The sequence below is a fragment of the Populus euphratica genome, unplaced genomic scaffold, assembly GCF_000495115.2.
Source record: "Populus euphratica unplaced genomic scaffold, PopEup_1.0 scaffold9.1, whole genome shotgun sequence".
Classification (NCBI taxonomy): Eukaryota; Viridiplantae; Streptophyta; class Magnoliopsida; order Malpighiales; family Salicaceae; genus Populus; species Populus euphratica.
In genome coordinates, this window is record NW_011499857.1 from 2,262,988 (window position 1) to 2,275,744 (window position 12,757).

A 12,757-nucleotide genomic window follows, 5' to 3' on the forward strand; every position below is an offset into this window, starting at 1 on the left:
GAAATGGGTTGTATTTCATATATATTTTAAGAATATCTTTTCTGATACTAATTCATATTGTTATTTAGTGTTGACATGTTGGTGAAGATATCTCTGATTCAATATATTCAATTTTTCCAATCAAATATTCTAACAAATAAGTTAGACCCTTTAAATCATAAATAGATTGCATTCACATGTTATGATAGATTTAAATTAAGTCACTTAGAACAAATAATAATTAGGATAGATTACCACTACCATCTACGATATTACATTAGAGTTATTAATCGATATGGTTGGTAAATAAATTATAACAAATCTAATTTCTAATGTTTTATAAATTATAATTTCAATTCATTCAATATTTTTAAATTAAAGTGAAATATAACGTACTATATTATATTTTTTTATGGATTTTACAAATGCTCACTAGTTGAGTTTATATTATTAATTTTTATGGATTTACATGTATATTTTTTATACCTTACACCACATTAAATTTCATTTACCTCTCCTTTGTTAAAGACTAACTATTATTTTTTATGTTAAAGATATCTACACAAAAAATAAAATAAAAATATAAGATAAAAATAAAATAAAATAAATACCAAATATATGAATGATAAAATATAAAAATGTAAATATACAAACAAGATAAATTGATTAGTTATTAAAAATCTCAATCCACCAGAGATAATTCACCTGAGATATATAATATTTTAGATTTTTTTTAACTGATTATCATGCTTAATAGACACACTTTAACAGGTTAAGTAAAATAAAATAATATAAATATTACATATTTAGCTGATTTTTTCATACACTTTTATTTTAGCTTACAGTGCTGTTTGTTTTTATATTTTAAAAATAATTTTTTATTTTTTATTTTTTATTTCAAATTAATATTTTTAATATCTTTTAATTATTTTGATATTCTAATATTAAAAAATAATTTTTAAAATATAAAAAATATATATTTTAAATAATAAATATTTTAAAAAATAATCAGAAGTACATTTACCCTACAGCATACGCATGCATAAAGGCATGAGACGAGACAGCTTTTTATGAGATGGCATGGGAACGAGAGCAATGAATCACGCCTAAACTCTCTCTCCTTCTCTTTCTTAACAAACCAATAAATTTCTCTATGTTAGTTACAACAAATCTCAACATTCCATTTCTTTTCAAATACCTAAGAATAACATCAACATTTTCTCTCTTTCAATCCTTTCTCCTCTCATCTCTTTCATTTTTTTTAATCACAAATCTAAGAAAACACAAATGGGGTTTAAAGCCCTTTTCAACCGCAAGAAGAAGTCCAAGAAATCAGATTCCTCTGTCGATTCGCCATCTGCTATAGTTACATCAACTAACGGATCCAAATCACCTTCTATCAGGCTAAGACCCCAAGTTCAAGAGCTTGAACAAGTTTTTAAGAAATTCGACGTCAATGGAGACGGCAAGATCTCCTCTGCTGAACTGGGCTCAATCATGGCGAGCCTGGGTCATGAAGCAACCGAAGATGAGCTGAAAACTATGATAACAGAATTCGATGCCGACGGTGATGGGTTCATTGATTTGCAAGAATTCGTGGCACTAAACACACAAGGGGTGGATACAAATGAGGTAATGGAAAACCTGAAAGATGCTTTCTCCGTTTATGATGTTGATGGAAATGGGTCGATTTCTGCTGAGGAATTGCATAAAGTGATGGCCAGTTTGGGGGAGCCTTGCTCAATGGCCGAGTGCAGGAAGATAATTAGTGGGGTTGACAGTGATGGTGATGGGATGATTGATTTCGAGGAGTTTAAGGTGATGATGATGATGGGTGCTAGGTGGGATTCCACGGACGCTCTCAAAGGAATTGGGAGTTAGCTGACTGGGTTTTCTGCGGTGATCGACCGATTTTGGTTGGTCTCGTGGTGGTGGTGATATGTGGGTTCAGATTGATTTTCCAAGATCTGTAGGCTATTTCTATTTCTATTTCTAATTTATTTATTATTTGTGTTTTTATTTTTTTTAAATGATAATCATATTGGTGGATCACCGAATTTGTGAATATTATATTCCATTCAATACAATCCCTCCTGTTTTAATTTGTATTATGTCCTTTCCTTTTCCTATTTTATTCCTTCCATCAAGACATGAAGATCAGAAGATATGAAGTGGGTAGCTAGCTAGCTTTGTTGGGTCATAGCGGTGAGTGGGAAGTGTTTCTTATAACACGGGAATTAAGCTGACTCATTGCTTATTTATGTCGATGCTCTCCAGTTTTGTTATCATGGAATTTGCTCATACATTTCTTTCTTGAATTTGTTATCATAGAATTTGCTTATCTAATTCCGGTTTAATATCCATTAAGAAAAAATAAAATTCTCATGATTTAAAATACTAAGTTTTAAATAAAAAAAAATATGTTCATAATTTTGATGTGATTATATAAAAAGATTAAAGAATAATTAATTGAAAATAAGAAAAAAATATTTAATTCTCATTGAATGAATGCTCGTATGTAATTTTTTTTTTTTACAATTTATTGTACATTAAATTCATATATAATTATTAAAAGAACTATTGTAAATATAACAATAAAAGTTGTAATCTCATTTAACATTGTGGTATCATCGAGTGGTTTTTTTAACAAAATTATAATTATTAATTTAAATAAAATTTTCTTTTAAATTAATAAGAAAATGGTACAAATTTTCTATATGGAACTCGAACCCACCACTCCTTCCCTGGTCTTAGAAAGAGGAGCCCAAAATTCATATATTCCAACTTTAAAACGAATTTTGGATATTCGTTAATGCTGAACAGTCCATTTGGCAGGTGGCAAGATCTTCCATGCCAGGGAATTCCTACTTCTGCCGTTGTTGTTCAAGATTTCAGTTTTAAATCAATAGATGTGCTCCGATTTTATTAAGTTTTAATAGTTTTGAATAGGCCTTCAAAATCGTGGACTTATTTAAACATTAATTAAAAACATTTCATCAATTCTTTTTGTGTGATCATGCAAAATCTTTCCGGAATTGTGAACTGATTAATTACTGATTGAGTTTATATTGGCTACTTTTTTTTTATTGCATAAATATGAAACTCGCTGAAAATTATCAAATTATCCAAAGTCTCAATTACTAGATTTATGGATTTCACTATATATATATATGAGATTATTTAAGAAGTAGATTTTAAAAGAATATTCATGAGATTCCATGAAAACATTAACTAGTAAGTAATTTTATGATAGTAGAGGTAGTTTATTAATTGCTTCTTGAAACCCGTTCTAAAAAAATAAAAAGATATCGCTAGAAAAAGAAATTCTACATAAAAGTATTCTTGGTCATAATTTTTTTATTTTTTATTTTTTTATCTATGTTTTTTCTCTTCCAAAACAAATCCTAAATAATAACTAATAAAATAAACACTAGTTACTCTCCAGATAAATAAAATTTTCCTGTAAAATCTCAAATCCTCTGCCGTTAGATATCTTTAATCTAGGACGTGAACCCCTGCGGTGTAAATATATTGTCCAGTATGTTCTTGTTTGAATCAAACAAGAACATCAAATGAGCCAGATTTATCTCCTTTATATAATCCCAATGGATGGTGTTATTTTTACTTCGCAGTTTATTATTTCCATTCCTAATAAGACCATGTTTAATATGTGTCTTAATTATCCTATGATCTTAAATTATTTTAAATAATTGCTTTTAATGTTTCTTTGAAAATAATATAACAAGAAGAAATAAAACTACATAATAAATCCTATTATTTTAATTATTATATTTTATTTTTAATTAGTTAAAATTTATACTTTATATTAAATTAAAATTCATGAAAATCTATATACTTCACGTGAGAAAAATGAAAATTTGTAGAAACATGAAAATATCTAAGTACAAAAAAGAGCCCCTATAGTATTATAATTCAATCGTATTTTTAATTTTTTTAAATTTTTTTAGCTTTAAATTAATTGTTTTGAGTGAAATTATTTTTACATGTTAATATTAAAAATAAATTTTAAAAAATAATATTTTATTATATTCTTTAAAAAATAACTTTTACTACATTATCAAATAACTCCAAAATCTCTCCACCTAGAAGATAGTATTACTGAGCAGAGCGCCAACAATGATTAGCATCAATTAACCATATAGTTAACCTTTCAATTACGGCGCATGCAACGCATCAATGAAGAGCAACGTGAAAATCATTTTAAAAGAATCTTTTATATTTTAAAAGTGTTTTTTTAAAATAGATTTTTATTTTATTTTATTATTTTAAATTATTTTATTTAAATTTTTAATTTTTTATATGTTGATATAAAAAATAAATTTAAAAAATAATAAAAATATATTTTAATATATTTTTAAATAAAAAATACTTTAAAAATTAACTAGGTGTATAATATTGAATTAATTTATTAAATGTTTCATATGATTTAGATTTATTTGAAAATGTAGTTGGTGTTATTTTTTAAAATTTATTTTTGATATTAAAATAACTTAAAAATATAAAAAAATTAATTAAAAAAATCAAAATCCGCTGAAATTTCAGAGCAGAAACAGCTACAAACCGGAAAGAGGTGGGTATCACGTTTTTAGATAGGTGTGTGTATCGCTTAAAATTAATTAGGACAATCTCCCTTTGATTTTTCTTAGGATAGCGTAGCTTTTAATTTATATCTTGGTCTGTCAAAAGGCATGTGGAAGTGGTCACGGAACGTGCCGGGGGCTATAATCTTTGAAAAGGTCAGGACGGTGGGACCGAGACACGAGGAAGCACTAGTTCATCATGGGATGATGTAGGAGCTTTGCACCTTCTCCTGCTCCTAACCTGTGACATGCATTCATCGAGAGGACGTTATCGTTTTTGTTATCACATAATTAAGTTGGCATAAATTACGAGATTAAAAAACACCAATTGGAGGAATTAGAAATGAAGCCCAAAATCATAATCTACTGGCAGAAAATGTATAAAATCGATAGTTTAGCTATGGAAAAGTGTGTTGTTTTGGACGATTGGTTGCTTCACTTTTGCAGAAGTAATCGTGACTCCGAAATTAAAGATCTTCAAATTGTTTTCCTTGTTCAAATGGGAAAGGTCCATAGCCGTTCAATGAACTTTGAATCTGTTGCTTACGTAATATATACGCATGTACATTTGTGAATGTGAAGAATGCAGACAACAGTCAAAGGAACAAGTAATCGTCTGATTCTTTGACCCAAACTCGTCAGTTTTTAAATAGTTGTGGTTGGCACGGTTTGAAGAGTCGAAGTAGAGAATGTCCTATTTCCATCGCTTTCCTTCCCTTTCAGCAATACTACAGTATTTCATGAAGAAACCGTGTTTTCTCCCCCTCTCTCACTTGCAATCCATGTATAAATACTCGTCGAGACGTTCAAAAATCAGGCAGGCAGGCGGGTATACAAGACCTGAAGTGTTGTTTCTTTAAAGAAGATCTGGTCACTTTCAATGGAGAACAACAACAATAGCAGAGGCAGGGATGGGGATGGGGATCGTGGATGTGTAGGGTTTCCAGCTCATAGCCAGGTTATAAAGATCAAGCAAGAATTCGGAAAAATCAAGCATACATCTCCGCAGCAGCTAGAGAAGAGAGGGGTTATAAGATGCAGGATCTATAGGCAGCGATCACGTTCGCCTCTGGGTCTAGCCGAGAGACCCCTCTCAGTAGGCAACTAAGTTGTAGCAGAGAGTTCATCAGAATAACATGAAAATGGAAGATCGTGCTCTGTTGTGCACAAAGCTAGGCAGGAAGCTAGTGTTAATTAGTTCTAGGAATCAACATAACAAAATCACTTCCTTGTGTGTGACTTGGATTTTGTCAAGCACCCAGCAGCTGCTGTGCATATCTTTGATGTTATATGACAAGGCTAGGGACCTCGAGGAAAGCTTTAATTTCCTAATCCATTTTTCTTTTCTTCGCTCTTCTTTTTTCTTCATTTCTTTTTTATTTTCGTTTTTATTCTACAGCTATCTTTTACTATCAATGTTTTGATGGATTGAACCAGCAGTTGTGTTTCATTCTTAGATAGTATTCAAGATTGGACAGATTATTGGATTGCCACATCTCTATCCTTTTTCTTTGTTAAGATCATTTTCACAGATTTTTCTCATCAAAGCATTGGTGAAACCAGTGAGCTCGCTCTGAAAAGGGTCAAAGCAAAGCCCTGCCAAACATGCTCCTCGAGACTTTCACCATTCACCAAAGGCCAGAGCAGAAGGCATTTGCGGTTTTTCCACCTTAGAGCATATAACTGTGTAAATATTGCCTCATCGTTAACAGATTGAGTCTCATACAAAGTAATCTCCATCTTCATTACTCAATCCCCTCGGTAATCTGGGAATATTTGTCTGTCCGTGTTGTAAATCAGCGGAAACCCACAAAGATTGGAAATATCTTGATAGTTTTATTGCCCAATCTAAACATTCATTGACTGCGTATTCATTTTGTACTATCTGCCATAAAAAAATTTATTGCTCGAAAAATATCTTCTTTTTCCATGCATAACAAGCTCGAAGAAATTAGAAATGAAATTTCTGTAAAGAATCTGCCATTCTGGTAGGAAGAAGTTATGGATGTGTAGTGATTCGTTTCAAAGAACTACTTGCCCCGATACAGAGATTTAGCTGCATTTTACCTGATACTCGAAATAAAGTAAAACTATTTCTGATTCTTCCCTTACAGGTTACAGCAGAGCAGAATCGTAGTTACGCTCCTTTTCACTTTGATGGGAAAACCTGAATAATTCAAACAATTCAAGCGGCGGTGCCTAAAGCTCTCACACTGAAATCGATGTCTTCCTGACAAAGCCTCACTAACACTGATAATTGATCTTATAAAGACGTATATTTCTTCATATTGATCTCTTCCTATCAAATCAGAGTAGCATAATGCAACTTGAAGATACCCTCCACTCCCCACTCAGTTTCAAAGAGATATATTGAGCCATTGACCCCATTCCAAATAGAATTTTCAAAAGAGAAGGGACATTGAATGGGCAAAATAGGTAATGGTAGCATACACTACTATGCTGGAATATGATCTCGAGAGCTGGAGCGAACAAGTCGTGGTTAAAACTTAAAATGACTCCCCTTCCTTTACAAATTAGCCTTGAAGAGCCGTTGTGTCATTGGACAGAAGTGATTTCGCTTCCGCTTATTAGATCTCTCGTCTCATCTATAATGAAAGATTAATTTCTTCTGGATTCTGAACTGGATGGCCAGTTCAGTGGAAGCTGAAAAGACCTCGTTTAAAAAGGATCCGTCCTCCATTATTTTGGTAGGGAAGTGCAGAAAGCAGTTACCCAGATCAAAACCCAGATCAACAAACACAAAAACAAACATGAGCTAATACAAAATGGATTGAGCTGTAAAAGAAAGATTGCAAGTGAGAGAAGAATAAAGAGCGAGGCTTCAACTGAGATCAAGTTGGAGAAAACGATAAAGAGTGGCTTCCCTCGAATTACTTTTCTTTCCCCGCTACCACGACTATTCAATTGAAAGAGTGCTACATTACTGTTCTTAAGGGTAGAATAGCTAACCATGTAGGGAGCAACAACGCATAAGAATTATAAGGAAAAAACCTTGAAAACAAGCGAAATTAAAAAGGGTTAGAGAAGAAATATGTTATTTTTAGTTTTTAGAATGTTTGGGAATGCATAAATAGTAAAATTTAAGACCCAATTAGAAAATTTTACAACTCTCCCCTAAAAGATGAATTCCCAGCGATAACAGGAGTAATAAATGAGTTACACCTCCAACATGTTGGAAGCTAGAGACCGAAGCGTAATCTTACGTGAACAAAATGTTGAGAACACCTGATAGATTTGAGATTTGCATTTAAACCAAATTCCCTCCAATTTGTTTATTTTCATTTTCTTAGCAATTCCTCTGTGTTTACATATCCCGTAATTGCATACTTGTTGAAAAACATTAATAATAAACTAAACAGATTGATGCTTTTCCCCTGTATCAACTCACAAAACACTATTTGTTTGTTTAAAGAGCAGAATTAAAACTCAACTTAATAAAACCCTGGGCAAATGAAATCAGTATCACAACTTAAATCCTTAATAAAAGCATATCCATGTTTGTTTCGCCAGGCGCTGTTGATTAATAAATGATTAGCCCTTCTATAGCATTTATATGCATCTGTCTGTCTCCAGCAGCCAAGACTTTGAAGCCCCCAGGGGTTGCCAGTGAATCTGGGGAGGCCTTCCAGCAAAGGTCGCTTCTTTCCCAGTCAATTATATCTCCTCCAGCACCCTCAATGATGGGTACCCATGCAAGAAAGGTGAACGCATCAACATCACAGTCCATGACGAATAGTGGGCAAGCAAAAATACCTGATAGTGTGTAAGCAAAAATAATTAGTGCTTACACACTAATTATTAGAGGTTGCCTACCTCTCTTGTGAATGATTATTCCCTGTAAAACATGGTTTCTGAGTAATCTGAAAAGCGAGAGAGTTGGAGGCCATGTTAAATCCGCACTGAATTAGGATTTCCTTTCAATAGGCCTTGTAATTCCTACCTCAGAATATGGGATCCGTGTGTCATCTTTGAGCTCTGCCCTTCTGAAAGGAAATCGTACGTCCATGGGCTTCACATTGCCGTACGAGCATGAAAACTATTCTAGGATATTCACCATAAATTATTTCATAAGAACCATGCATTTGCACCCAGTTCTTATGACTGCACCATTACTTATAAAATTCTCCTTTTTCTCCATGGAACATGTACTGTGCACCTATCCAACTAGGATGTAATGAAAAAACTGGTGCCCCTGCAGCTTATACAGATTTTCTAATTAAATGTCTTCACTCTTATTATTTGGGGGCTTATACCTCTCTTTTTTTTTCCAGTTAAATGTCACTGCGTTTGTTTTTTTTTATTTAAGTGTTTGCATCTCTATTTTTTTTTCCCATCAATTATTTTCCTTATGATCTATTATTTTGTTGATGACATGTCACATGTCATCCTCATTGTGAGACCAACTATTCATAAAAAAAATATTGAAGAATAAATAAATCTTGTTTTGGAAGAGATGCTTCGTGGCCCTTCTCCTTTTGTTAGTTGTTAAGAAATCTTAAAACCCTAAACCCAAAAAAATAAAAATAAAAATGAGGAACAGAGTAACTTTTCATGTTTTAGGAAAAAATCTCTTTTGTATCTTCATTATTTAATTTTTATTTACTTTACTTTAATTTTTTATTTTATTTTTAAATCTTGATTCCGAGTCTTCTTTTGTTTTCAATTCATGAATATTCAATGGACATATCATCACTAACTTAACAAATTTTCAGCAGAGACAATTGTAGAAAAGAAAAACAAAATTGAAGTGCAAGCACTCAACTTGAAAAAATAAAAATAGATAGACTTGGTCAGAACTTTTACTTATATAATCATCAAATTCTTCATCACCTCATCCCTATTTATTTTTGTATTTCAAAAATATTTTAAAAAATTAATTTTTTATTTTAATTTTTTTTAGTGTTTTCATATTATTTTAATAAATTTATATCAAAAATATTTTTAAAAAATAAAAATATTATTTATATTTATATAAAAAAATAACTATTACTGCATTACCGAACTATAAAATTCGAACATATGCACTGCAGGACAATCCACACATTATATGCCCCATCTCAAAATCCATTACTTAAAGTTAAAAGACATTTATTTTAGTACTTTAAAAATGTTTTTAATATTTTTAGATTATTTTAATGTGGTAACATAAAAAATATTTTTTAAATTGAAAAATATATTATTTTAATATATTTTTAAATAAAAAATATCTTAAAAAATAATCAATACTGTACTATATTTCGAAACATCCCCCATAAAATCATTACCTGAATCAGCTCGCTTGGCATCAATGTACTATAATATTTTCTGATTAATTATCATTTTCCTTTCACGTGGCATGACTATTTATGTAAATCTAAGTAAGACGTGTCTGGGAGCACATGGTTTCTTAATTTTTGGCTTGAAGTAGACTAATAGCCAATTAATTTGGAAAAAGGGTTGGCTCCTCATCTTGGTTTGCTGCATGTGGAAGTGTGATGCGTCATTTAAATTTGTATTTCTACTTAATTATGGAGTTAAATTAACGACTAGAGCAACCCAACTATGAATCTCAGATTTCACAGCATACGATATTAGGCACTTATGACGGGGGGAAGAAAAAAACGAAGGATAGCATCAAAAATATAATTTAAACCTAAAAATTGAGGACGATTTATTTTTATTTAACTAGTTATAAATCTTCAGATCAGTTTCACATGCATTAAAATCAATTAATCTAACCTAAGCATATGCTTAACAATGCGGTACTATACATGCTCTTGTAAAAATGTTTTTTAAATTAATATATTTTTAAGGTGTTTTTTTTAAGTTTTAATAAATTTATATCAAGATTATTAATAAAGATCAATTTAATCTTAATTCAAGTTAGCCGTGTTTCAAAAAAGCATTTTAATTAAAAACTTTCAAAGTACATATAAAAAAAACTCAAACATGTGTCTTTGATAGAGAACAAGAAACTTAAAACGATATATTCGCAAAAAAATACATTTTCGGTAATGGGAAATACTTCTCGATTTTCAACTCCAAATCCTACTCTATTTTCAATTAAAAACCTAGAAAAAAGTGTTCAAATTTATATTAGTTTTCTGCCACGGGAGAAAGAACGCCATTTTAGACGGCCTCGCTTGTTTTTTGGGACAGGGCGACGATTTTGTACTGCTCGAGGGAAAAAATAATTGAGCTGGAGCTTCTTTACTAGAGATTTCAATTTAGCCCCTGCATCTCAAATTAGGTCCTTGAATTTGAATCTTTCTTTTCATATTTTGCATTTATGATTATTTCTTACAGAATCATTCGATAAGAAGGAAAAACAAACAGAAAACTTATGAGGAAAGGACTTGTTATAAGTTAATTTCGAAGATGAGGGACTGGATTGAGATTTTCAAAAACAGGGACCTAAATGCATCTTCTTTGCATAGAAAATTCCAACCATCTATGATTATCTCCAACCATCTTAAATCACAGCCCCAGCCACCAAAATTGTTGTATAAACTTCATTCCCAACTCAAAAACTAATAGTGGAAGATGACAGGAGCTAATCTGGTTAAACTCTGCAAGAACTTGATGGTCTGTAAAATTGAGCATAACAAAATATAAGAGTATATAACAAATTTTACACACACACGAATGTGAACTTGAATCAAAGACTCTAGTTTTTTGTACTGTGGGAGGAGATTTGGAGATTAAAAAGAGAGAGACGGGGATGGGATATCTGCAGAGTAGCTGTAGCGTTTAATCCATTTAGGATCGGAACAGAAGAAAATCATATACATATAGGATATGGTCACTGAGCTGGAAAAGCAGACTTTTCCAAATTGCTTTTGAAGGGTAGAAAAGGTTGAAGATCACCCAGAAGATGTTTTCCAGAAGCACTTTATTGCGGAGAAGGAAAAAACCAGTCTTCCATTTTTCACCTTGTAAAAACTTGTATTTGAATACAATGTTCTTTTTTTTTTTAATACATTTTTTTTTTATTTTTTCTGTTTCTTCATAAAATTAGAATTAAGAAAAATCTAAGGGTCTTAACCCTAGACGCATTGCACTGCTCAGTGGAATAGTGTGATAACTAGTTTACTCTTCTCATCAAAACTTACCAAGCCTGCACGGTAAAAAAAATCTTTTCAATCTATAGAACATTACAAGATTACTCGGGGACATGTTGGTTAATATAGTTTTTTAACATGGTTAAATTACTTGTTGTCCTCGAAAGCATAAAAAAATTATACCTTTCCGTTAGGAAATTTTTTGTCTTTTCAAAATTTTTGCACAGTATATTTTCTCTAATACCCTTGGAAAAGTACATTACTTGCACAAAGGGTTTCTTTGTCTTTTCCTCTTTTTAAACAGTAAGGTTCCAGGATTTCACTTTTAGTTTTTTATTTAAAAAAACAAAAACTATTTCAAGGATATTTTGGTCTTTTCCTAATATTATTTTTAAAGAATTCTTTCTTAATTTTAATAAATTAAATAATATTTTTTAAAAAGTTGTTAATGCATCCACTTATTAAATTCCATCTTCTAAAATAGCGTTATGAAATTTTATCTTTGGATTATTAGGGTTGATTTAATTATTTTTTGATTAATTTTTTATAATTTTTTTTTAGTTTTATAATTTAATATTAAAATATTAATCTTTAAATTTTGTTATTTTTTTTTAATAAAGTTGTCTCGAGTATAAATTAGTCAAGTTAATTAAGATTAACTTAGATTTTTCTGAAATATTTTTCTATTGAAATTCAATTTTTTTTTATATGTTCTTATTTTGAGAGTTAATTTCTTTTTATTCCGATCTTATATCCAGAGTGATTGATTAGTCAAATTAATTTGGGTTGACTTAAATTTTTCTCTTCAACACTATTTTTTTATAGTTGTATTTAGTCATTTAACATTAGATTACCGAACCTTGAATTTTATCATTTTTTTAATCTTATATCTCATATCATATATTAATAAAATTAACCCAAATTAACTTACATTATCATCATCTTAATAATTTTTTTATATTATAAAAAATTTAACATGGTCTACAACATATGTTGAGCCACCTATCTAGCTAGTAATATTCTAGTATTGAACACCCCTTACCTTCCCTTGTTTTGTCCTATGAAGTTTATATAGTTGGAATCCATATTGCGAGTACATCCAACACATGGTCCACC

The 12,757-nt window shown here is 30.7% G+C and overlaps 1 protein-coding gene across 1 annotated transcript; it reads left to right on the plus strand.

The window, feature by feature from the left end:
- The first annotated feature begins 1,064 nt into the window (after nucleotides 1-1,064).
- Nucleotides 1,065-2,083, plus strand: LOC105123763 (probable calcium-binding protein CML25). Its single transcript, XM_011023478.1, has one exon. The coding sequence runs from the start codon at nucleotides 1,267-1,269 to the stop codon at nucleotides 1,858-1,860; it is 594 nt and encodes a 197-aa protein (XP_011021780.1). The 5' UTR covers nucleotides 1,065-1,266; the 3' UTR covers nucleotides 1,861-2,083.
- The last annotated feature ends 10,674 nt before the right edge of the window (nucleotides 2,084-12,757 follow it).

Excerpts from the sequence above, each read along its gene's own strand:
- LOC105123763 (XM_011023478.1), top strand. The coding sequence starts at position 1,267 with ATGGGGTTTAAAGCCCTTTTCAACCGCAAGAAGAAGTCCAAGAAATCA.